Below are 27,651 nucleotides of genomic sequence, written 5' to 3'. Positions count from 1 at the left end.
ATTACTTTGTTCACACCATACCCTTTGCTTGAAACCATCTTTCCCAGCAGTCTTTGCCTAGTTAACTGAGTCTGATTTCACAGTTCTCAACTTAGACATCACTTTCTCCAGGAAGTCTTCTCAGCTCCTCTAAGACAGCTTAACAGGTTTCTTCTAAGTGCCCCATCAGCTTCCTGTATTTACTCTGTTGTTGCATATATCACACTGTGTTGCAACTGCCTTTTTATCCATCTCTGTTCCTCACTAGATTGTAACTGCCTTAAAGTCTGGTCACCTGTCTTGTTCCTTGTTGGGATCTCAGCACCAAGAACAGTTCTTGACACACACATGAGTCACTCAATCCGTATTTATTGAATACATTATGCCTTCATCATTTCAAATAGAACTGATTCTCTCCTAGAAATACTTGTAACATTCAATAATCTATAAGCTTGATATTGGGGTTTGATATTCTAAACTACAGATGATACTAGGACTCGAGTGTTTTATGTGGGTTTAACATAAAATGCTCACAGACCTCTAGTTTTAAAACACTGTAGTATCCTTAAACCATCCATATCATAGAAATTTTTGTTTTCCAAATTTAAAAAAGGCACATAGCAATCACCTGCTTCCAAATCAATTCTTCATTTTTATTTCCCTCTTGTTCTCCTTTCCTATATCATGAATCAAAACCATGTCTAAGTAAATTTTCCACTCAGCCCCAAAGACATGACTGATACTCAAAAATGCTAAATGAGAATGCTGTGGTGTTTCAGGTTGTTGGGTTTCTTCTGGAGAAGGGAGCAGATATCACCCTTTGCAATTATGACAATCAGACTGCGCTCCATGTGGCTAACTGTGATGTCCAGAGACAACTATTGAGCATCAGTGGAATCCAGGCTCCCCAAGTGCAACTTCTACAGAGTTCATGGCACGGTGATCTTGAACAACTTCAACAATTGTTGGTCAGTCAAATCGATGTTCGCTTCTGTCTTCGGGTAGGTAGGTGGTGGGTGGGTGGTAAGAAGGGCGCAGACTACATATGACTCCTTTGAAAGAAAAATAAGTTATTTTCCAATGCAGTCCTAGGAAGTTTCAGGCAGGAAATAGGAGAAAGAAACGGGGTCAAACAGGATACTGGCATGAAAAATAAGATAATAAAAGAACAAAGCAGCAGACTATTTCCACCTTCCTACAGCTGGATGCTAAAAGTCGAGCAGCTCCCCCAGGAAATGATGTGCTCCCAGGATGCCCCCAGGGAACTACTGTCAACTTGCCCAGTGGCATTCCCTTGACATCATTGCCATTTGTACAATTACTGTTTAGATCCCCAGGGACTAGTTGCAGTTATTATCTTTATCCTGAAAAGGGAATCAGATCGCCCATGCTTTGCATAGTATTTAGTTGTGACTAAAGGAGTTAAGAGGATACATTTTTAAAATGCTGCCTTCTTAGGGCATTGGTCTTCTTGTTTAGATTTTCTACTCATAGATACTTTTTCCCAGTGTAACTTGAAAAACCATCTGCATAACCAAGGACATTAATTACTGGTGGCCACTGCCTACTCTTGGCATTTACCTTCAGGGATCCTGTCAGATCACATGACCTTCTATCTGAAAGAAAATCAATTGCTGCTAGGAAACCATTTATTCTGTTCCCTCATGGTAGAGACACAAATAGATATAGAAAGGGTGAACGACATTCTAGTTCACGAAAATATACAACAAAATCCAAAGGACTTTACATTTTCTGTTGTATTAAATGATAGTCTAAAACTGCCATACATTGCCCTGGCCAATTTGTCTTGGCGGTAGAACGTCAGCCCTTGGACCCGTGAGTCTCAGGTTCGATTCCGGCCAAAGGCAAGTACCTCGTTTGCGGTTGTCCCCGGCCCTGGTTAGGATCGTGTGGGAGGCAACCAGTTGATGTGTTCCTCTCACATTAATGTTTCTCTTTCTCTCCCTCTCTCTCCCTCCCACTCTATCTGAAGATAAATAGAAAAATATCTGAGGGTGAGGATTAATAAATAAATAAATAAATAAAATTGCCATACATCATGATTCTGACTTAGACTGTTTTTTGAAAGACGGTAAATTTTAATTTAATGGTATTTGCAACAGTTGTAATCCAATGTCTGTTTTCGTGACCACATTTTTCACCCCTAAAGATTGGCAGCCGAGTTTTAAGAAACTCGTGTCTGTAACTAGATCCAGGGCTTCATCGCCAGATGCTGAGTTAATGTGCTGTTGTAAGACTCCTCTCAGCTTGAAACTTTCATGTTGGTTCTAACTAATAATAAACATTGGTATAAGAAGTGATTTCTTTTCAGAGACTGAAAAAAAAAAGTAAGCTAATTAATTCCCATGGCACCGTTCTGAGGTAATAGGGTTATCTCTCTAGTTTGTCCCTGGGGAAACTGAGGTAGAGACACTGACTATAGTAACATAGCACAAAGTGAAATAAAGATGAAAATTAGTGAGTTACTTCGGTCTGTGAAATAAACAATTTGGATAATTTGGCTTTCCAGTAGCTTTTCAGTTTTGAATTATCCAAATTTAACATTTAATTAATTTAAAACATTAAAACAACAAATAACACTTATATATCCACCATTTGATTATATAAATACAGTGAAATGGGCAGCCTTATGGTTGTAAATCAGTCATTCATTCCACAAATGCTTGCTGAGCAGGGTGAGACTGCTCCCCGGCCACCGAAGCCGCCCCACAGGGGAGCCGCCGGTACCCTGCTTGGTAGCTGGGGCTCTGAAGGTCAGTGAGGAGGTTGCCAGATTGTGCAAATAAAACTACAGGACACTCAGTTAAATTTGTATTTTAGATAAATATCAATTTTTGTAGTACAATTATGTCCCAAATGAAAGTTATTCATTATGTAACTGGTGAAGTCCCTTATTTTGTCAGGGTGATTTAATCACCTTTTAACAGAGTGTCCTTGATAGCACCCTATCAGGGAGGTTAAATAACCAACTTAAAAAAAACTAAAATTTGCCCTGGCCGGTTTGGCTCAGTGGTTAGAGCGCCCACCTGCGGTCCGGAGAGACCCGGGTTCGGTTCCCGCTAAGGGCATGTACCTTGGTTGTAGTTTGTCCCCGGCCCTGGTTGGTCATGCGGGTGGCAGCCACTCGATGTGTCCCTTTCACATCGACGTTTCTCTCTCTTTCTCTTCCTCTCTCTCCCTCCCACTCTATCTGTACAAAAAATGGAAAAATGTCCTCGGTGAGGATAAAAAAAAACAAAACTAAAATTTAAACCCAGGTCTGTCTGCCTCTCAGGCCCGTGTTCTTTCAATTCATCAGCAACCTCTCAATATACATATTGAGAAAGAATGTATTGAAGATGAAATAAGAATTTGGCCAAGTAATAATGAAAATGCAAAGATTAGTATAAAGGGACATTCAGAAAAACATAATGGAAATGAAATTTCATGTTTTTTAAAGGCGTCTGAAGAGTTCCTGGACATAAATTTCCCAAACCAGCACGGTCTGACCCCTGTGATGCTAGCTGTGAGAGACGTGGACCTGTTTGAGGGCCTCGACATGGTAACAGTCTACAGACCTGTGGAGGTTCTGTCTGAGCTCCTCCGGCACCGCGCGTGAGTACGAGCGCCGGTCAACACCCGTGTGAGCGCATCTGTGCCATTTTGACATACAGAAGTAATTTAGATTTTTGAAAATTATATATACTAAATGCACATGAATGTTCACAAAAGGGACTTTGCGGTTGCAAAGCAACACACAGATGTTGGACGGTGCTATCTACTATTCTTACATCAGTCCTTTGTTTTACTTGTTTAGCACTTACTCTTTTGGTAGTTACTGGGAATGTCAGATAATTCTTTAGTATGTAGCTCCCCACCCCCAAGATGTTACTAATTATTTTGGAAAGCATTGTCCATTATCAAAAACAATTTATAGTGGTGATTTCCAGTTATCTAAAAATTACTATATGCCAACATGCTCTTTTAGGAGGGGGCAAATAAACAATTAACTTAAAAGAAAATCAGAGAGTTAACAAGCAGTCTCTTCTGTTAGAATTGCAGTTTCCTAATGCTGTTTGTTACCTAGACATCTTGTCATCAAATAAGAACAGGTGGCCCAAGCTGTTTCCTATGCATTATGTTTGGTGGGGAGGGGAGGAAGAAGCGCTTTAAAAAGGAAAGTATAATCTAGAATGTGAGCTATTGTAAAAGTATCAGTTAGTAGTAAGAGGCTGAAGATGGAAATTTGAAGCTACCTTAGCATTTAGTGTTGAGAAACAGCTGAGGAGATTGTTAAAAATGGAGATTACTAGATGCCACCCCAGAGTATTGAGTGGTCCTGAAGTGGGCTCCAGAATGCAGGAGATCAAGGTATGCCTTGGTGGAGAAACACTGTCTGGGCAGATGAGCAAACTGAAGTCCCAACAAGTTAAGTGACTTGCTTAAGGCCACATATTAAGATAGTAACAGTCTCCTGATCCTTGATCTTATCCTATTTCTTTTGAATTGTGACCTTGGTGGAGAAAAGGCCATAACAAAATATGGTTGCGGGTCATAAAACATTACGCAGTCCCATAACAATAGATTCAAATGCAAAGAAGTTAGGTCAGAGACCAGGACCTGATGATAGCGTTCTCATCATTTACCCTCTGGATCCCTCTGAGCTGATGTCTAGGATTCATACAGCATAGAAAGGATATTAGTGCTGTTGCAAGGAGCCCTAAGATTGGCCAGTTGGGCTTAACAACCACAGGGTAAAGCAAAGAGAAATGAAAAGACCATGCAGAGAGGGATTTTATGACAAGATCACTCCACCCAACCAAGAGCCCATGAAATAAGCATATCAGCTTAATTTGAAAGAGAGATTCTGTCATTCTGCTATTTTAAATGGTAAAAGAATTAGGTATTAGCATTTTTAAAAAAAGATATATTAAGAAAGTAAGTAATTATTTAAAACATTGTAAAGAACCTAGCCAGTGTGCCTCAGTGGTTGAATATCAACCTAGGCATGAGGTCGCTGGTTCGATTCCCGGTCAGGGCACATGCCCAAGTTGTGGGCCTGATCCCCAGTGCGGGGCATGCAGGAGGCAGCCAATCGATGTTCTCTCTCATCGATGTTTCTATCTCCTTTTCTCTTTTCCTCGCTCTAAAATCAATAAACAAAAAAATGTTTAAAAAAAAATTGAAAAGAAAAAGAATCAACTATTTGGAATATGACAATGGTTTATCAAGATGTTTTTATCTTGACTTAATTTATGCATTGGTAACGAATTATGAATTTTTTTGTCCAAAAGTTTTGTGCAGATATGAGAATGTTTTTAGAAAAATTGTCACTATCTCATACATTTTGAGGTCATTATTGTTATCCCCAAGCTCCATAAGATTACTTTTATTTATTTGATATCAATGTTTTTTCCATATTTGTTTTCTTTTTCAACAGATTTAACTAATAATCAGTGATGTTGATTCTATTTTTTCCTAGAGATCCGAAACTCTGTGATTTTAGTGGAAAATCAGCAATACATTATGTGTCACAAATAAAGAGTTTTAAGAAACAGCAGTTATTGGATATTCTAATGAATTCTCTACCAAAACCAGGTAAATATTCCTATTCCACTTTCAAATTTCCCAACTGAAAGGGTCTACTAGAAATCTTTATTTTTCCACATGTATTTGATGGATCCATTTAAAGAAATTTAGCCAACAGCTATTTACTGAGCAGTGACTGAAAGCTCATGACCAGGTTCTCTGAGGGATGCAAAGAAATCTAAGACATGGGCCAAACTTATGAAAGTGTTCAGTACGGTCAGGGACACATCACATAAGTAAGAGGAGAAAGAACTTATTGTGAACTTGGAAGGGGAAGAGGGACTTATGATAGTTCTTGAATGGCTAAGATATGGTAGGAAGAAAAAAATAGAAGGTTTGATATAGATGGGAAAGAGAGTCTGAGCAAGGACATAGTAACAGCCACAACAAAAGGCATAATTAAAAAATAAAATGCCACTGAGCAACATATAACTTTGTGAAACCTGCTTGACTTTATTAATTGGCTTTTTGTTTGAAGCTTCTGGGCAGGAAACAAGGGTGAACTTAAGAGGGTTTCATGGAAGAGGTGAGACTCAGTCTGGTCCTTGAAAAATGATGGGATTTGATTTTGTGGAGCAGAGACATCGTGCTGTAAGGGAGCATGGTTATCCCAGGGCCAAACAGGAGACTAGAACCAAAAATTCATGTCAGGGAAGAGGAACACATAATGTCAGATACATTAAAAAGTGTGTCCATTGAGGACCCTTTCATGTAAAGCTGGGATTCTATTTCAATAAAATAGAATCCTTAAAGAATTTTGAATCAGAGAATGATGAAAGCTCTGTTTTAGGAAAATTTACCTGTTTTTATTGTGTAGGATTCAAAGAAAGAGACTCGTGGCAGGGAGCTCTATAAAGAAAGCACACAAGTGTCTGTGTGTGGTGATAAGAACCAGGAAAAGAGTCCTCGGGCAAGGTGTGGTAGTAGGTGTTAGAGGTGCTGGATGTGGTGAGTTTACTAGATATTGTGAAAGCAGAATTTACAGAACTTAGTGATGTAAGGTTGATAGAGGAGACACAAAGACAAAAGTTGAGAAAGAGTTGAGTCAAACATGATTCCTTGGGGAGATGGAAATACAATCAACAAACTAGAACACTGGTTCTGTGAGGACATCGAAGTAATGTGTTCTAAAACACTGTACCGTTGGAACCCCAGCACTTTCAAGTAGCAATTTTCTGTAGGACAGGGCTTCTGGGAAAGGAAGGGTTGATATGTTAGTCGGGAGTTCTCTACACAGGGGAGCGTATGAGGACCTGCGAGTGGACAAGATCATTGAAGGATTGATGATGATGAGAAAATTGCAGGGGACTGAGCCAAGGAGGTGCACCCACAGTTAAAGAGCGGTGTGTACACAGGGTCTCAGGGGAGTGAGAAAGGGGGGAAGAGAAGTGGGAGAGAGTTGCGAGAGGAATAAGTGGAAACAACATCAAATTAGAAAAGAGGTTACAAAAGCAGAAGTGAGAAGTTTCAATGGCCGGATACAGGCGCAGAAGATAGATTGCAAAGAGAAAAGACAAAAATATGATGAAGAAATAGAGGGTCTTAGTATAGATCGTTTGTTCAATGTTGTGTCTGTTACAAGATAAATGGAAGAGCCATTGGAAGAGGAAGAATTTTTCATCGAGGAGCCCATGCTTATTTGAAGAAGTCAGGCTAGCAGGAGGGGGATGAATGTGAGAACAATGTCCCTCAGGAGCTAACTGGGAGTTCACTGTTTGGTGTTCAAACATTGTCAATTTAATGTGGCTTCAGTGCTAGACAGGATGTGCTCCGGGTAGCTGAGTGTTTTTACCTTTGGCAACTATAGAGCAAATGTGATTTCCAGCCTATTGTTAGGGGTTTCACTTAGCAACTTTGCTTAATTTAAAACAAACAAACAAAAAACATTCATTCTGTGGACTCTTGTCCTCACATCTCTTCCTATGAAAACTATCCCCCAAAGCTTCATCAGGATCCTGGACCACTATTTTAGGACAAAATGGGACTGATTTTAGAACCAAGAGCTAAATCCTCCAGTGAAATTGCTAGAGATGAGTCTTATCGTAACACATTATTATGTTTCTTTTGGCAGAAAGACATGCTGAATCATTGCTTGACATTTGTCATGATACCAACTCTTCTCCAACTGATATGACAGTTACTAAAAACCAAAATATGCTCTTGCAAAGCATCAGCAGCAGTGAGGTAAGATGCTCTCTTTAAAGAAATGAACCAACAAAAAGTGGATAACCTACTTCATCTACTGCTTCATTTGTGTTGTTTGAATATTTTATAACAATTATATACTGCAATTATATTTTAATGTAATCATAAAGAAATTTAGAACACAATAAGCCAGTGTTCTTTGAGATTAATCTCAGAGCGGTAATTAGCTAGTCAACTCTCAGCCTCATGCGTTGTGTGTGTATCTAATACCACAAAATATTGTTGCATCCACACTAAATACTAAAGTGTGGCTTGTCTTTATGGATGTTAACATGGAAAAGGAGAAGATCATGAATCTGATCATGTCAAATCCACCACAGGGTACCACAAAGGAGATGCTTCCTCTATCCCCTAGTCGTCATCCCCTGCCTGTGATGAATGACTCCACAAAAAGTCCCTCATGGTGTAGTAACAGTACCAGTAACAAACATTGTGATTCATAGATAACTGTGGAAAGGGACCCAAGACCTACAACAAATTGGTAACAGTGGTTGTCTATAGGGAGAGAATTAGAGATGTACTTTACATTGTATCTTTGTTTGTACCTTTTGAGTTTTCATAAAAATTAACATAGCCCAAACAATTAAAAGCAGTACTACTCAATATTTTATTGATAAGAAAAATATGCCCACAAAACTGTTTATTTATTTATTTATTTATTTATTATTTTTTTAATAATGCAGTTGGGCATTAAGGTATTTATTTAAAAACTTTATTTTGTTCTCTATTGATTTTAGAGAGAGAGGAAGGAGAGGGAGAGAGAGATAGAAACATTGATGAGAGAGAACATCGATTGGCTGCCTCCTGCATGCCCCCACTGGGGATTTGGCCCACAACCTGGGCATGTGCCCTGACCGAGAATCGAACCAGCGACCTCTTGATGCGTGGGTCAATGCTCAACCACTGAGCCACACCAGCTGGACCAAAACTGTTTTGTTTTTTTTTAAGAATTAATGAGGTATGGAATTATTTATGAATAATAATGAGTTTTGGAGATGGTAAACACCTTTCAGTCTCTCCTTTCTCCTTTCAAAAATCATCCCAAAACAACAAAGATAACAGTATTATTTTTAACTTTTATTTTGAAGTAATTATAGATTCATAAGAATGTATACATAGAAGTCCTTTGTGTCTCGCACCAGCTTCCTGCAATGAGAACTATTGTCGTAACTATAGTACATTGTCAAGAGTAGGAAGTTGACATTGACTCAGTATAATCAACAGACTACAAAACCTTACTGGATTTCACTAGTCTTTGCATGCATGCCTCTCTCTGTCTCTCTCTCTCTCTGTCTCTCTCTGTCTCTGTTTGTGTGTGTCTGTGTGTAGAGTTCTATGACATTTTATCTCCTGGATGACCACAATCAAGATATAAAACTGCTTGTCACCACAAAGTAATCCCTCCTACTACCCTCTTTATGGCCACACACACCTCCCTTCCCTAACTCCTGGCAACCACTGATCTGTTCTCCATCTCGGTAATTCTTTTTCCATTTCGAGAATGTCATATAAATGGAATGATTATATATGTAAACTTTTGAGTTTGGCTTTTTCTACCCAGCATAATGCTCTTGAGATAGATCCAAGCTGTGTGTGTCAGTAGTTTCTTTAGGTGACTAAGTAGCATTCTGTGATACAGATGTTCCACAGTTTATATAGCCATTCACCCACTGAAATACATTGGGTTGTTTCCAGTTTGGGGCTATTATAACCTAAGCTACTATGAACATCTGTGTACAGATTTTTGTGCACACACACGTTTTCATTTCTCTAGGATACATGCCCAGAAGTCATATGTATGTAATGTATGTTTAATTTTTTTTTAACGCCAAACAATTTTCCAGAGTGGTTCCTCTATTTTATATTCCCACCAGCAAAAATGAGCAATCCAGTTTCTTTATACTTTTGTCAGCATTTGGTACTGTCAGTTTTTTTTATATTAATCATTGTGATAGTTGCATGGTGGTATCTCATTGTGGTTTTAATTTATATTTCCCTAATGACCATTGCTGAAAAATTTTTCATGTGTTTATTTGCCATCGACATTGATCATCTAAGTCTTTTGTCCATTTTCTAATTGGATTGTTCATTTTCTTACTGTTGGGTTTAGAGAATTCTTTATATATTCTGGATATATGATTCACAAATATTTTCTGCTAGTCAATAAGAAAAACGTGGCTTGCTTTTCTCACCCTTTTTAAAAAAATAACATTTATCTTTCAATTATAGTTGACGTACAATATTGTATTAGTTTCACCCAGTGATTAGATGTTTATATAACTTACAAAGTGATCACCCCAATAAATCTAGTACCCATCTGACACTATACACAATTACTGTAATATTCTTGACTCTGTTTCCTGTGCTATCTCTGGCAATTTACACATATTAATCGTTCCCCCATTTTTACCCATTCCCTACGGTCTCCCATCTTGCATTTTGATTATAATGTGTCTTGGTGTGGTCCTCTTTGGGTTCATCTTGTTCGGACCTCTCTGTACTTCCTGGACTTGTATGTCTTTCACCAAGTTAGAGAACTTTTTTGTCATTTTTTCAAATAGGTTTTCAATTTCTTGCTCTCTCTCTTCTCCTTCTGGCACCCCCACGATGCAAATGTAGGTATGCTTGAAGTTGTCCCAGATGCTCCTTATACTATTTGTACCTTATTTGGATTCTTTTTTCTTTTTGCTGTTTTGATTGGGTATTTTCTGCTTTCTTATCTTCTAAATTGCTTATTTGATCCATGTACTTAACCGTTGATTCCCTATAACATAGTCTTCGTTTCACTTGTTGTATTCTTTATTTCTGATTGGATGTCCCCCCCACACCCCTTAATCCTTACCTGAGGATACAGTCACTGATTTTAGAGAGAGAAAGGCAGAAAGAGACAGAGAAACATTGGTCGGTTGCCTCTCACACACACCCCAACAGGGGACTGAACCTGCAACCTAGGCATGTGCCCTAATCAGGAATTGAACCTGTGACCTTTCGATGCATGGGATGATGCTCCAACCAACTAGCCACCTGGCCAGGACTCATTTTTATATATTTTTTATCTCCATTTTTATGTCTCCTGTCTCTTTATTGAAGTTCTAAATTCCTCTACTCTTTCCCTAAGTTCCTTGAGCATCCTTATAACCATTATTTTGAATTCCGTATCTGGTAGCTTGTTTGCTTCCAGTTCATTTTGGTCTTTTTCTGGAGATTTCTCCTATTCTGTAATTTGGGACCTGTTTATTTGTCTTTTCATTTTGGTTGCTTCCTGTGTTTGTTTCTGTGTATTACATAGAGCTGCTATGTCTCCCGGGCTTGGCAGACCTACCTCATGTAGTAAGTGTCCTGTAGAGCCCAGTGGTGCAGACTGCCAAGTCATCTGAGCTGGGGCTCCAGGTGTGCCCCAACCCCGTGTGGGCTGCGTGCACCCTTCTGTTGTCGTTGAGCCCTGAATGCTGTTGGCACATCACTGGGAGTAATTGACACCCATGCACCCAGATGATTGGCTTCGAGGACCAATCATCTGGACCAATCATCTGCTGCTATGACAACAGCAGAGGAGCTGCTATGCAGGGGCCGACCCCAGGGAGCAGAACTTGCTTCTGTTAGGCTTTGGTGCCCACCGAGTTTGCCCCTTGAGTGTGTTGCTCATGAAGGTGGTTGGGTTGTAATCTCACATGAGCTGAAGCACTGGCTCTTGAGTCTCCCAAGAGGTGCAGACCAAGGTCAGCACCACCTGTGCCCTGCCTGGGGCCACCTGGCATGAGCTACAGAGCGATACGCAGATGGCTGCTACTTGTGCTGGACTTGAAGGTGCCTGGGAGAGGCCAAGCTTCAAACTGAGGCTTGGAGCCTAGTGCCACTAAAGCCAGGTCTGGGGCTCCTTAGCAAGAAGTACAGGCCATGCAGAGGCTGGATGCCGCTTGCGTGGGGTTGTGAACCTTTGTGATATCTTAGGAAAGTTCACAGCATGAACCAAGACAGGCTGTTTGTATGGAAAAGACGCTGGAGGTGGTCTGCACATTGGCTGGGGTTTCAGGCATGGTGCCTACCTGTTGGTTCTGCAGTGGGAGGGCTCAGCAAAGGAACAATGGCCTCTGCCAGCATTTCTGTCTGGACAAAGCTGCCCATCCAGCTCTTACCCCAAAGCCAGACAATTCAGTTCCTCCCTGCATGTCCCTAGAGCCCTTGAGCTGCTGCCCAAGGCCTGGAGCTTAGAGTGAGTCTGAGGAAGTCTGTGCGTGGGCCCTTCAAAAGGAACACCTGGGACTCCAGCAGCCTTCTGTCTCCCTCCGCCTCAGTCTCCGCTGGTTTTACAGCCAGAAGTTATGGGGATTTATCTTCCTGGCTCTGGAACCCTGGGCTGGGGGCCTGGTGTTAGCTGGGACCCCTCACTCCTCAGGGGGAAGCTCTGCAGCCAAAGTACTTCCTTTATTTTTATCCGCCACACGTGGGCGTGGGACCAGCCTGTCTCACGTCTGCTCCTCCTACCAGTCTCGGTGTGGCTTCTTTTATATCTGCAGTTAAAGGACTCTGTCCAACCAGATGCCTAGTGTCTCCGAGTGAAGGTTGTCCTGTTGGTTAGTGGTAATTTTGATGTGGCTGTGGGAGGATGGGAGTACCCCGTTACCTCTGCGCCATCTCGATGGAACACCCCCTTTTCGCCCTTTCATCGGGTCTTCCATGGAACGGAAGTTTTTAATTTTGATGAAAACCAACCTATCTATATTTTTATGGGTCTTAAGTTTTATGTCTAAGAATGCTTTTACTTGATTTGAGTCCTGGTTACAGAGTGTGTTTAGTTTATTAAAAAGTCGTGAATCTGGACACTGATGATATGTGCACATTTTGAATGCACGCTGCGCTTAAGAGTAACAGAAAGGGGAGGAGTATGTTTTCAAATATCTGGGAAAAGAATATGGTTTTCAACCGAGGATTCTATATGCATATAAATATAAATCAAATATTAGAGTTGAATAAACACATTTTCAGACACACGAACTCTCGAGCATTTTACTTCTCAGGTACACTTGGAAATGAAGTTACTATATGCTCTATTAACTTAAGGAAATAGATAAAAATAGAGAGGAAAATAGGATCTGTGATTCAAGGAATCTGGGATCCAAAACAAGAAAGAGGAGGGAATCACTGGTACAGCGGGGAAGGCGAGTCTTAGGGCTTTAGCCATGTGTCAAGTCAGGTCACTGGGAGGAAGCACAGGACAATGGAGATTTCCAGGAAATAAATGGAGCTGAAATATTGAACCGAATGAAGACATTATGGGAGGCCGGAAAATTTAGGCATAAAAAAAAAAAATTGGAAACAAATAGAAATAAAAACGGGGTTTTGTGTGGAAAAATGTTACACAGAAAAAAAAGTGTTATTATACCATGCAATATTGTACTACTTACTGTACATAGTCATAATTTGAGCTTTGGCTATTGACTTAACAAAAAAGAAGATGAATTAATTTATTGGGAAGATGAGGGTGGAGAATAAGAAGACTGAATTGTAAACTACAATAATAATAAGTCACTAGATAATGTCTCATTTCGATTCCTCAAGAGATAGCAGAATAAATGTGTTTTCTAGAGATATGGAAAAAAATACCGAAAGAAAAGGTTAAAAAGCTGAAAGTGGTTGCCTTGAAGGGACAGGGTGGGGAAGGAAACTGATGACCTTTTTGTAATGTCTCTTACCATTATCTGACTTTTTAAAAATGTCAAGCTTAAAAAAAGTCAAGCTCAATAAATATTAAAATAAACTAAAACAAACAAACAAACAAACAAAAAAACCCACTGTGGTATATCCATGCTATAGAAAGTTATGCCATGGTTAAATTTATGAGCAGAGTGTGATACCACTTACATCAGAAAGAACAATACCATATGTTGTATATGAGGCTGTTGTTAGGTGAGTAAATGCTTAGGAATTTACATGAGGGGATTCACCAGACAGACTGCTCCCCGAGGCTGAGCTGGAAGAGGAGGGAGGTGGAGGCACGGATTGGGGTGATGGTCAAAGGGTTGTGAAAGCACAATTATCCTAGAATAGAGTGTAAACAAAATTTGATGAAAATTAAAAGGAGACTGTTTGCACTGATTAAAAACTGGAATACAGAAACGGTTAAATAGGGACTCCTCTGGAAAATGGGACGGGATGAAGTAGAATGAAAACGTGTTTTTTAATACCATGTGAATATTTTACCTTTGTGTACTTACAACGTTCCCAAATGGGTTACAGTGTTTCTTTTCAAAGTTCCTTTAGTACAGTGGTTCAAAAGAGGGGGTGATTTGTCCCCAGGGGGCATTTGGCAATGTTTGGAGACATTTTTTGATGTCACATCTGGGGTAGAGGTGCTACTGGCATCCTGTGGGTAGAGGCCAGGGATGCTGTTGAACATCCCACAATGCACAGGGCAGCCCCACAGCAAAGAACTATCCAGCCACAAACATCAATAGTGCTGAGGCTGAGAAACCCTGCTATGGAGTGGGTTTTTGTCACAACACTGAAGGTTGTATTGTTTTTGGTTACTTATACAGAATAGTAATCGAAATAATATACCTAGAGATCAATCTTGAAAGTCAGTGTCATGGATTGGAAATTGATAAACAAAATACATTTATTTAAAAATTTTTATGGTGTATTTATGCAACTTTCTTTTTGAAAAGGCAAAAAAATTCCTTTATATTAATACAGTACTTTTGTGTGTGTGCAACTTAAATAAAATGTTTATTGAACTTTCCTGCTATATTTTTTGGTTGAAGTAACTTTGAACTCGTTTCTGTGAAAGAAACGGACTCTTTAACTGTTGAACTTGCCTTTTCTTCTCCAGTGGTTTCTCTAGGCCTGAGGTTTCGACTACAAAACTGAAGGTCATCCTTCACTTCTTTTCTTTGAATGAAAGCTCCTTTCTTTTTGGTTGTCTGCAGTAAGTGTTTGTAGTTGACAAATGCAAGGAGCCGCCTTGCTTGTAGGATTGCTCCTGGAGGCTCTTTATAGACTCTCCCAATTATTTTCCATCTAAGAAGAATCTTCCTTCCAAATTTAATTTTGTATGCTTTCCATGCCTTTTCCTCTTCTGTGCGTTCAGCAATCTGCTGTTAGTAGAGGAGAATGCTGTCCTAGTTCTGGTCTGTTGCCACCTCCTGCACTGCTGTCAGTGGTTTATGAAATCCAGTTGTGTTTGGGATGTGCTGTTCCCACGTGCTCTCTCCTTCACTCACAACTGAGTGTCATTGTTTCAGTTCTCTTCTTTGTGGCACCGAAGCACATCTTAAAATCTTTCATATTTAGCATTCTAAAAGGAATTTTAAAATTCTGAGCTGTTTCTGTAGGAGTCTTCATTTCCATGACAACCTTCAAAGTAAGTATGATTCTCTACATCCCTTTTATTTGTGATGCTGATGGTTTTTCAGTTTATTCTAAAAAAAAACATTTTTGTCAGGCACTTGTAGGTAGCATACATCTTTTGTTTTTCCCTGTGTAAAACATCTAAATTAGGTTTGAATATCCTTTTTCTGAATTTTGCTCCTTGTTATTTTTCTTTTTTTTTTTTTTTCCTGTTTTTTGGTCATTTGTTTGTTTTGAGATTCTTTGTTTTGAACTTTTCGGGATAGCAAGAAAGCAGAGTTGTTAAGAGGTCTGGAATCAGACTTCAGAGTCTGGGTGTGAATCCTGGCCCTACCACTGGTTAGCTGTGTGACCTTGGGTAAGTAACTTAACTTCTCTGGGCCTCACTGTAAAAAGAAGAGAATAGTTCCTGCCTTTAGAATTGCTATGAGGATTAAACTAGTTACAATGTAAGGGTGCATAGAACAGAGTCTGGCACTACAGACATAAATGCTAGTCGTCGTAGATTTCCTGGGTAGGAGTTCCCGCACTCCACGTCTTCCACCTTTTCCTACGACCAATTCATAAATGAACACAGCAAGTTGAGGCTGACCACAGCCCATCAATCAGCGTAGAACCTGCTGTGAGAACCAGTTGTATTTTTAACACTTCCAAATGAGGACTGCTATTTTCCAAAGTTTAGCATAAAAATTTCATTGAATCATTGTAATTATGTGAAATGGTAGAAATATATTTTGAGGTCTCATGGAGTTTTGCCAACGAAGGATCTGAACAAAAACTGTGTATACTAAAAAATTCAATGATCAATAGGCATTTGAAACTATCTCCAACTTTTCTACTAATCAAAGTATGCACATTCGAACAACACCAAGATAACCCATTTTATGTATTACATTACTACAAATGAAAAGTGATGATATTTGATAAGGGAGAAGATGGAATGGAACACACTCATACACAGCTTGTGAAATGTAAGTGTAAATTTTATTTTTAAAGCCATGTGTGTAAAAAAAAAAAAAAAAGCCTTAAGTTTTTTAAAGGGTTTTTAAAAAATAACCTTAAAAATTAATCTACTCTTTAGGAGCAATAATTTTATACCTAGACATATGCTCTAAAGAAATAATGCTAGCCCTGGCTGGTTGCCCAGTGGTTAGAGCATCGACCCACAGACCAAAGAGTCACAGGTTCAATTCCGGTCAAGGGCACATGTTTCTGTTGCAGTTCAGTCCCCGGCCCTGGTCAGGGTTGTGCAGGAGGCTACCAATTGATGTGTCTCACATCAGTGTTTTTCTCTCTCTCTGTCTCTCCCTCCCACTCTGTCTGAAAATAAATGGAAAAATATCCTCGGGTGAGGACTTTTTAAAAAAGTTTAAAAAAATATTTAAAAAAAAAGGAAAGAATGCTAAATTAGGGTATTAATTCAGAGATGTTCACAGCACCATGCATAATAATGACGCGTAAGAAACTGCCTAGTAAGCATTACAGAGCTTATGTTATAAGACTCATGGGACTTATTAAGCACTGTTATCATCCTCTGATAGATATTTGTTGAGGGAAATTTTAAATTCTATTAAAATGACATTTGCTTAGTAAATTGCTGTGTAATTTATGCTTATCCTAAGATATAAAATTATATGATGCAACTATATATTTAAATTCTTAGGAAAAAGACAAAGGAAACATAATTGTTAATGTTTTAAAGTGTTAAGAATTGTTAATGTTTGCTTTTTATTTGTAGGATTATAGGTGACTTTTCTTCTGCTTTAAAAAAAAGACTTTTGTCTCTCTCACATCACTGTTTCTCTCTCTCTCTCTCTCTCTCTCTCTCTCTCTCTCCCTCCCTCCCTCCCTCCCTCCCTTTCTTTCTCCCTCCCTTCTTGTCTATTTAAACAGTAATGGGAAAATATCCTCGGGTGAGGATTAAAGAAAGAACAATAATAAAAAGAAAATTATAAAAGACTATTTTGTATTTTCATGTATTTTAAAAAGAGGCTACCCCAGCCCGTTGTAACTCACTGGACTGGAGGGAGAGGAGATTTGCCAGATAGTGGTAGAATTTCTGACATGCAGAGAAGGCTGAGCAGTGAACAGTCTCGGATCAGGGTGGACCAGGCCAGGTCTCCCATCTGCATTGACCTCGGAGTAGGGCACCTAACCTTTGCCAGAAAGTGGAAAACACTTTAAAAGCAGGACTTGCTACACAAAAGTGAGATATGACAACTAAATTGTCATGATTGAATACCTAAAATATTGTTAATGGCAGTACAAATGAGGGTTTTATTTTTATTATTTTCTATGATAATTAAAATGAACAGTGTGGAGGGAAAAAGATTTCCTATTGCTCTCTTAGTGAGGAATGAATGACAGGGGCTTTGTGATCCAACAGGCACCTGCATTTAGGGCAAAGACCTTTCATCCAGCAGTCTCCTTAAATGGGTGGTCACCCAGATCCGAGAAGCCAGAGAGCTCATTGTCATTTCTGGCTCGTGATGGGATATTGTAGCTGCTACTTGCATCTGTCACTGTTCCAGGACTTAAAAAGAGCAAAGTCACCAGCAACAACTTCTAACGAAGGGCCTATCAACAGCAATGAACAGCACTTCTTTTTTTAAGAGAGTTTGGAGAACTTTTTATAAATCAGGTTGGTTCTCAACCATGTTTTTCAGGATAGTGATTATTTTCTCGAGGGTACAAAGGAAGTTTGAGAGGTTGAGTGCTATGATTTTTCGATCAGAAAGCTGGCAGAGGCAAACTTTAATCAGCTTTGCTGCCTCCTTTTAGTCTAGGGTCCTATCTGGAGCTTCCATATGGGGCAGGGATTTCCACCCTCAGCATTTGAAAATGATGCTCCAAGGAGGCATACGGAAAACACCATGTTCCTTTGGGGTTGTTCACTGTGACTGTGGCCAAAGGATTCTTTCCAGTTACCCATCCAGATGGGAATTTGTGGCAGCTTAGAAGCCTGGATGCCGACATGATAAAGTGTAAAATATTGAATTTCTATGTTTCTGTGATTTCAGCTTTGATCTTCATTTTTGATTATGCAATTAATCACGTCCATATCTGTCGCTTAGTGCTCTGGGGACAGATATTTCCCCATTATTTTAGTCCTAAATGCTTTATCCAATTTAAAAGGAATCTACAGCGTGAAACTTTAGCCTAGAAAGGTCGACATTCATTCTGCCAAAAAAACAAAAACAAAACAAAACAGAATAACTGAGTTCCTATGTTACGATATTCCAGGAGTTTGACCAAGATGATGACTGCAGTCATTCCATATTGGTTACTGAAAGAGGAGATCCACGTGGTGATGGACAAGGCTGGCAGCCCAGGACAGAAGGTATCTTGGCTTCTGTCTTCGAAGTGTTTACAAAGATGACATGGATTATTTGGATTTCTCCCTAATTTCAGAAATTCTGAGTGCAGAACTTTGGAAACACAGAAAAGCACAAAGATAATGAAAAAACATTCATAAGTGTCTCCTTTGGTCCATACCCGAATAAGTCTACTTGATCTGGCAAAACGAGCATCCCTCTGATGTCCCTCTTTATTCAACCCCTCTTCATCTCAGCCAGTCATTCTCTGCCCCCCCCCTTTTACAATATCTCTTCTGCCTCACCGAATCTTCCATCAGCAACAGGAATCTGGGCCCTTTCAGAACCGGACCTTTGTCCATCTGCTGCTGTCCCAGAACTCCTGCCTTTAGGGAAAGGCACTAAAGCTCCAAGTCTCAGCCTTTTGTTCTATGAGGTCATAAGTCTGGAATTTTCCAGAACAATGACCCATTCCAAATATGGTATCCTGCCATATCTGTAAGTGTCCTTGCATTAAACAGACACGAGGCATTTGCAAATTTTTGCTTCAGAAAATTGTCACTATAGCGTCCCATTTGCCTATCGCATTCACCTATAAACTTCTTAAGTTAAATGTCTATTCAAACTGCTGCACTTTCCCTCTGGCAGTTTCCTGACTTCCATTTCTAACACTGCAGGGAAGCGGGCCCCTCAGATACCTTTTTCCTTTCATCCTGCGAGCCTTCCTGAGTCAGGCAGGGCTCTTGGAGCTGTGGGCTCTTCCGCCCTGTGTGATGCTGCCCTCTGCTGGGCAGCTCCTCACTCTCACCGGGAATCTCCTTTCCCCAGGCTGAGGGCGAACAATTGAGTAGCGTTTGAAATGATCCACACCGTGAACCCTGAAAGGCCTAATTAAAATAAACAAATCCTGGTCTCCTTCCAAGCAATCCTTGAGGCTGGCCTTTCAAAGATTCAAAGCCAAGTTCTCAGATGCTCAGTTGTGTCCCAAAGCACCTTCCAAGAGGTTAAATAATTCATTTACTCTGCTCAGCTGCCGCTTGAGGTGTTAGACATTCTTTTTACATCGATTCGGGGCATTTTAGGTTTTCATGCAGGAACCGTGACACTTATGCAGCATCTTCCCTAAGCTCTTGTGGCTTCAAACTTTAGTGACTTGGGTTACAAATTTGAAAGGAACATTTGTGTTTTAAAATTTTCTTCTCATAGTCGATAAAGTCTTCAGTTGAGCTAGTTACTCTTCAGTCACAAAGTCTAAAACAAAAAGGTTTGGGGCATTTTTGTGCATCGCATTCATCTCAACTGTCAACAGATCTCTTCAACTCCCAGCTACGCTCCTTCTCACGTACTGCAGGTGGTTAATGTCGAAAGTGCTCGCACACTTTACGAAGACCTTATGCATATACCATAGGACTGTTTATCCTGTTGTAGATCTATACATTTAATCATTTAGTTTATGTTGGTTTGTCCATTGTAGTCTTCTATTAAGGAAGGAGCATCATTAAATATATATATAATCTCCACGTTTGGATTACTCCATAGACTTTAACAGCAAAGCATTCTGGCACTATATATCTGCTTTATTAGAGGCTTTCACTGATGGTATTGTGTAAAATACAATTTATAGACTCCAACACAGATCCCTCATCTTTTTCCATAGTATAAAATCTTGCATTCCCCAATGAGCTATTTTCCCAGAACACAACAGATACAAACCTTGTAGACTGGAAACGAAGTGTGTAACATGACTCTTTTCATGAATAAGAACCGATTTCCTAAAATTACTGGGCTTAGTTTTTCTTTAAAAAAATTTTTTTGACTTTTAGAGAGAGAGGAAGGGAAAGGGGGAGAAAGAGAGAAACGTCAATGTGAGAGGGAAACATGGATCAGCAGCCTCCTGCACACCCCCCCGTCTGGGATCAATCCCAAAACCCTGACTGGGAATTGAATTGGCAACCTTCTGGCCCACTGGATGACGCCCAACTGAGCCACATCAGCCAGGGCTTACATTTAAAAAAACAACTACAGCCCTGGCCTGTTTGGCTCAGCGGTTAGAGCGTCGACCTGCGGTCCTGAGAGACCCGGGTTCGGTTCCCGCTAAGGGCGCGTACCTCGGTTGCAGTTTGTCCCCTGGCCCTGGTTGGTTGTGCGGGTGGCAGCCACTCGATGTGTTCCTTTCACATCGATGTTCCTCTCTCTCTCTGTTCCTCTCTCTCTCTCTCTCTCTCTCTCTGTTCCTCTCTCTCCCTCCCACTCTATCTGAACAAAAAATGGAAAAATGTCCTCGGGTGAGGATAAAAAAAAATAAAAAAACAACTACACTGTAGCCCAACCAGTGTGGCTCAGTGGTTGAGCATCAACCCATGTACCAACAGGTCACAGGTTCGATTCCCCCTCAGGGCACATGCCCAGGTTGTGGGCCCAATCCCCAGTGGGGGGCAGGCAGGAGGCAGCCAGTTGATGTTCTCTCTCATTGATGTTTCTATCTCTCTCTCTAAAAATCAATAAAGAAAAAATATTTTTAAAATCTACACTATAGCTCTGGCCGGTTTGGTTCAGCGGTTAGAGAGTTGGACCGCGGACAGAAGGGGCGCAGGTTCGATTCTGGTCAGAGGCACGTACCTCGGTTAGAGTTTGGTCCCCACCCTCGGTTGGGGTCATGCGGGAGGCAGCCAATCCATGTGTCTCTCTTGCATCAATGTTTTCTCCTCTTTCTCTTTTCCCCCCTCCCACTCTATCTGAAGATAAATGGAAACATGTCTTACGGTGAGGATCAAAACAACACAAAACAAAACTACACTGTATATCCATCAAGATTCTTAGTTGCAGATAATAGAATCTACTTGAGTTGGGTTAAAAAGGAATTTTTAAAAGATATTAGACCACTGAAAAGTTCATAGACCACTGAAAAGCCAAAGGAGAGCAGAGTGTAGGTTGGATTGTCAGGAAGAATTCTCATAACTACATCTCAAAACTGGCTGCTACTGACCCCAGTCATGCTGCCTCTGCCGTGACCAGGGAGCTGCTTCCACGTCAACCTCAGACTCTCTGCTGCACCCACACCAGCGAAAGCATGCCTGCACCTTGTCTCTCTTCCTGTAACTCACGTGAAACTCTCTCAAGTTGTTTTTCTAACTGTAATGGCAAAGGAGGCTGAAAAATGTAGTTTTTGAAAATTGTTTGTTGAGATTTATGATTTAGGAAATTATCAAAATGTGGAGAGGTTATAAAAATATTTTGAAACTTGATGCCCATCAATTTAAACAGAAGAAGCCAAACAAACAAACAAACAAACAAAAAACAAAGCAAAACAGGAAAGTGACTTTTCAGGAGAAAATAATTTTTTTTTTATTGAATGAGTTAGGCTGGGCCAATTTTAAGTTTTTATTTTAATAATGGCTTTAACATTACAAATTAACAATTATTTTCAGGCTTTATGAATGTGATTTTTACCACTTTTGTGAAAAAATTATATTCCTGCTTATGTTTAAATGTTGCCTTTTAGTTTCTCTACTGTAACATTTTCTGGTGGGGTTAATTTACACCTTCTTATGTGGCAAGATGCACTCAGGCAGGAGCAAGTGTTTTTTGTTTTGTTTTTTTATCCTGACCCGAGGACATTTTTCCATTTTTTGTTCAGATAGAGTGGGAGGGAGAGAGAGAGAGAAACATTGACAAGAAAGGGACACATCAAGTGGCTGCTACCTGCACGACCAACCAGGGCCAGGGACAAACTGCAACCGAGGTACATGCCCTTAGCGGGAACCGAACCCGGATCTCTCTGGACTGCAGGCCAACGCTCTAACCACTGAACCAAACCTGCCAGGGCAGGAATAAGTGTTTTGTTTTTATGTATGACAATGCCACTTTCCTGGCCCACTGGGTAGTTTCAGGGGCTCCCACAACCACGCACAGCATTCAAGAGACAAAACAGAGAACACATTTGTATGTTCCCAGCTGATTTCAGAATGAGCACATTTTTGGAGAGGAGAGATTTCTGCATAGGATGGGCTCATTAGGTTTTTAAAAAAAAAAATATATCTATATATTTTATTGATTGATTTTGGGGAGAGAGAGAGAGAGAAGCTGATTTGTTGTTCCCCTTTTTAAGCTTTCATTGTTTGATTCTTGTAGTATGTGTCTTCTCGGGGATAGAACCCAAAACCTTGGCATATCGGGTTGACACTCTAACTAACTGAACTACCCAGCTTGGGCTGGGCCCATTAGCTTTTAACAGCTCCTAAAAAGTAAGTATTTCTTGTACTTGCTTATTGTATCTTTGTTCTTTGGTGAGGAAAAGAAATCAACCACTTAAGAGACTTTTAAGCACATTAAATTTGCTTAAAAATATTCTGGTTTTATCATTCCTCAACAATTGTAAAGGCACAGTTATTCTTAAGAACATGTTCTTGTGAAAACACTCTGCACAGTGTTCTAACTTGCATAGCAAAGTACTCTTTGCACCGTGCGTTGGTTCAGAACATCCTTTTCACCGGCAGTTGGTTATTAAGAATGTTTGCAGCGTATTTTTCTTACTCTAACATGTCAGCTGGATTCTTGCTCTGAAGGATGATTTTGAAAATGATATGAAAGACATCTATCTTCCTTTCAAGTACGAGAGTGACCCTGAACATGTCACATAGCCTCATGGGTATCAGTTTCTTCATTTGTAAAATGAAGGGCTCCAATCAGATGACCTCTAAGTTCCTTCCCACTCTAGACAGTAATTCCAAGCCTCTGATTTTGTGCTTACATAGTGTAGTGATGGGATCTTTGAAAAGTTCTTTTAAAAATCAACCATTCCAAAGAAACTTCATTTTTAGGGACATGTTCTTTACTATCATAATATTAGAAAACATGCAATCAAGTTGTCTTATTTGAGAAACATCAAGAAAACCAAAGTTAGATACATTTTTTTATGTTTGTATTGATTTTTTAGAGGGAGGGGTAGGGAGAGAGAAAGAGAAACATTAATGTGAGAGAGAAACAGACTGGCTGCCTCCTGCACGCCTGCTACTGGGAATCAAGCCCGCAACCCGGCATGTGCCCCGACCAGGAATTGAACCAGGACCTCTCAGTCCATGGGACAGTGCTCAATCCACTGAGCCGCACCTGCTGGGCAAAGCTAGATACATTCTCATGGTACTACAAAATATACAAAAAAATAGCAAAGATAGTAAATACTATTGTCATTGTAAATAAAACTTTTCCTTTTAGAAATGTTTACTGTTTTGTTTTGTTTTTAATTTTTTTTTTATCCTCACCCAAGGCCATTTTTGCATTTATCTTCAGGTAGAACGGGAGGGAGAGAGGCAGGAAGAGAGAGAGAAACATCAATGTGAGAGAGACACATTGAGTGGCTGCCACCCACATATCCCAACCAGGGCCAGGGACAAACTGCAACCAAAGTACGTGCCCTTAGTGGGAACCAAACCCAGGACTATCTGGTCCGCCCGTGGGCCGATGCTCTAACTGCTGAGCCAAACCAGCCAGGGCTGTTTACTGTTTTTTAATGCACTAATCTCATAAATAACACAGGCATAAAAATTGAACAATAAAAATGCTTTTGTTATAGTGGTTCCTATATCTGTGACAAAATATCCATAGTGCTTTAAAAATGATAAAAACATGATTGTCTAACTACTATGCTGTACACCTGAAACTAACATAAAATAATAGTGACTCTACACTGTACTTAACATAAATTTAGCCCTGCTGGTTTGGCCCAGAGGTTGGAGCATCAGCCCACGGCCCAAAGAATCCTGGTTTCGGTTCCCGCTAAGGGCGCGTACCTCGGTTGCAGTGTGTCCCCGGCCCTGGTTGGTCGTGTGGGTGGCAGCCACTCGATGTGTCCTTTTCACGTCGATGTTTCTCTCTCTCTCTTCCTCTCTCTCCCTCCCACTCTATCTGAACAAAAAAAAGTCCTCCGGTGAGGATAAAATAAATAAATAAAGTTCTTTAAAAAAATAAAAACTGCCCTGGCCAGTTTGGCTCAGCGGTTAGAGCGTCGGCCTGCGGTCCTGAGAGACCCAGGTTCGGTTCCCGCTAAGGGGCGTACCTCGGTTGCAGTTTGTCCCCGGCCCTGGTCGGTTGTGTGGGTGGCAGCCACTCGATGTGTCCCTTTCACATCGATGTTTCTCTCTCTCTCTCTCTGTTCCTCTCCCCCCCCCCCCCACTCTACCTGAACAAAAAATGGAAAAATGTCCTTGGGTGAGGATAAAAAAAAAAAAAAATAAATAAATAAAAACCTTAATTGAGAAAATGCTGATAATGATAGCTATTAAGTAACTTTCCCAAGGTCACCTAATAAGTGGTGGAGGAGGGATGTAGACCCAGATTCTCACCCTGCCATTGTCTTCCGGGCTCCACTTCTTCCCTAGCAGTCGATCAGTGGAGCTGACTAAAACCATGGCTCTTCTGGGCACAGGCAGACTGAATCAATGGCTCTGACGACCCCACGGATAGGCCTGCACACTGGGACAAGCACTGCGTGCTCCCAGGAGGATGCTCCCACCTTGCCACGTCGCTATTCGCACACTTCTATAGCACGCCTCGCTAGACTCTTTGCTTCATTACTTCTCAGCTCTGCAACAGTCACAGCTGCACCTTGTTTATTTCTGTATCTTCAGCACAAAGCCTCGGGCTTGGCATACACACTTAATACCGTTTGGTTGAACCGAAAAAAATGAATAGACAAACCTTAAAGTGCAGGCCGTGTTGGCGTGGCTCACAGCGGTGTTTCTAGGTATGTGTGACATGGCATATTGTAAGCAAGCATCAATGCCGCAAATTGGAACTTTCTATTTCAAGGGTTATACTGGGGATCACTCCATGGAATCAGACAGGAGAGACCAAAATTAGAAATACAAGCAAGTTCCCGTGGGGACACGTAAACCATCTCGAATCCTCGCAGCAGCGCTCTGGAGCGGGAGTCGTCAGTCACACCCCACAGAAGCTCACCTTGTCTTCTCTGTCCTGGGGACAACATCGCTCACCATAACACTGTATTTTACGTCTGGAAAGTTTTCTTATACATTTTTTTTTCCTCTTTAAGCAAGCATTTATTTAAGACTTATCATATGCTGGACAGAAAAGATACAAAGATAGTTAAGCTGCCTGGCTAATTCCATTCTGTAATCATTAAGAATCGATTAGCCAAATAACCAAAACTAAAAAAAATCAATAAAAACCTTCATTGAGATAATACTCGCGGTTGCCACTGGAATTCATTCCTTTCTTCTTCTTTCTACTATTGTCACATGTTTCCACAGGTGTCGAGATTATTGTTACTTTTCCAAGAGATGTCCATCACCCCCAAGAGACGAGCCAAGAAGATTTAAAAGGAAGCAAGTAAGGAATATTCTTTGAAGTGTTAGATTGGAATTTAAGTATGAATGACACTTGTGTGGCAACCTACATTTTTAGTAAGTCCACCAAAGAGAAGAAAAAGTCACCCGAAAGCAGGGGTCGTAATGAGTATGACGGTGGCAGGGCCCAGGTCAGTGTCTGTGGGCCTCATGGTATCACCGCAAGGACTCCTCCTCGCCGGCGCCCCGGCGGCAGCCGGACACGATCTGAAGACAAACGTGCGGCCCTGAGCCAGGGAGACAGACAAACGTGCGGCCGTGAGCCAGGGAGACAGACAAACGTGCGGCCGTGAGCCAGGGAAACGGCACAAACACAGGGGCCGCGGCTCGCGCTCCCTGCGTCGCCTTCTGGAAATGTGGTCCGTGGTCCTGCTGTTACCAGCTCATGACGAAGTCAGTATAAACTTGAAAATGTAAATATCTGAAAACTCATGTGGCAGTTCGACAAAGCAATGTTATATGCGTGGATCTGATAACGATAAAAATGAGGGCTTATTTTGATTTTGTTTTGTGTTTATAGTAGCTCACTTTTCCTACAGTTTCCAAACGTGTCAGTTCACATGGGCTGGAGAGGGTCACACTGGTCCTCGCCAGAGATGGCTGGGGGAGCGCGGGCTGGTTAAGCCTTTGGGGGAGTGGAGGGGTGCCCTTGGCCACTCTGATTTCTCCGCCCAGAGCAGGGACTGGGAAAACGCAGGCGTGGGGGCACAGAGCAGACGGCGTGGGAGCCAGGCAAAGGGTGGAGAGGTCTCGTCCTTTCGGGATGCAGCCATCCTCCTCGGCAGCACCGCTTGGAAACAGTTCTCCAAACTTTCTAGCGGTGTCGGGCTGGACTGAAAACGAGATCTGGAGGACGGGGGCACGAGTTTTGAGAGTTTTAAATCAAGCCACATCCTCTCCCTTTTAGTCAGACAACCTCAGAGCATCAGGAACGCGCACAGGTACACTCTTTTCCTCTTCCCAGTGACACGGAGGTGATGGACTTCAGCACGAGGATGCCGGGCACACAGCCTTCAGTCCCGGGGCCAGGGGCCAGCTCCGAGGAGCGCTGCGGTGGGCGCTCGGGCCTCGCGTTGCCGAGCCCTTCCCCAGAACCCGAGACTGCAGCCGGAGCCGCGCCCCGCGTCCCCGAAGGCCCGCGGAGAACCCCTGAAGGTGAGTCCGTTTCAATACACAGTGATCCCTTTATTCTTTGTTTGGCAAATGTTTATTTATCTTTTTCTTGAGGGTTTGAAAATCCCTCAGGTGAACTTTTGTTTGGTTGAGGCTTATCTGCGGGAACGTTCGGGCCCACGCTGAGGCTGCGCTCCTTCAGGACCTGAGTCGCCGCTCCACCCGGCCCAAGACGCGTGGGAGAGAACAGCACCGAGCCCGCGTTTCCCTCAGGGCGATGCTGTCGTTGCTGTTTGCTCACTACTGTCCAGAACCATTCGGCAAGCCACCTGGGACAAACGTGTAATCCAAAAAGCTACATTCAGTCCCACTGGTGTGGCTCAGGGGACTGAGGGTCGTCCCATGGGCTGAGGGTCCCGGTTCCATTCGCTGTCAGGGCACAGGCCCAGGTTTGGGGCTCAATCCCCAGTGGGGGGCATGCAGGAGGCGGCCGATGGATGTTCTCCCTCATTGATGTTTCTATCTCTATCTCCCTCTCCCTTCCTCTTTCTCTAAAATCAATAAAGAAAAAAATATTTAGAGGGATGGATAGAACTTAAAATTTAAATATAGCAGTATTTTATTATAATTAAAACTTTTTTATTGTGGTAAAACGTATATAACCTACCACTTTAACCATTTTAAGTGCACAGTTTAGTGGCATTAAGCCCATTCACACTGCTGTGCAACCGTCACCACCA

General features: G+C 41.3%; 1 protein-coding gene across 1 annotated transcript in view; it reads left to right on the top strand.

The window, feature by feature from the left end:
• The first annotated feature begins 817 nt into the window (after window positions 1-817).
• Window positions 818-27,651, top strand: part of MAP3K19 (mitogen-activated protein kinase kinase kinase 19) — a 44,342-nt gene continuing 17,508 nt past the window's right edge. Inside the window, exons 1-5 of the mRNA XM_036254857.1 lie at window positions 818-947; window positions 3,440-3,594; window positions 5,462-5,577; window positions 7,640-7,752; window positions 18,364-18,460. Coding sequence (XP_036110750.1) covers window positions 3,497-3,594; window positions 5,462-5,577; window positions 7,640-7,752; window positions 18,364-18,460 — 424 coding nt within the window. The 5' untranslated portion in view covers window positions 818-947; window positions 3,440-3,496. The remainder of the gene's footprint in view (window positions 948-3,439; window positions 3,595-5,461; window positions 5,578-7,639; window positions 7,753-18,363; window positions 18,461-27,651) is intronic.

The sequence above is a fragment of the Molossus molossus genome, unplaced genomic scaffold (genome assembly GCF_014108415.1).
Source record: "Molossus molossus isolate mMolMol1 unplaced genomic scaffold, mMolMol1.p scaffold_m16_p_11, whole genome shotgun sequence".
Taxonomy (NCBI): Eukaryota; Metazoa; Chordata; class Mammalia; order Chiroptera; family Molossidae; genus Molossus; species Molossus molossus.
Note: the sequence above shows the minus strand (reverse complement) of the source record. Positions and strands in the feature narration are given on the sequence as shown.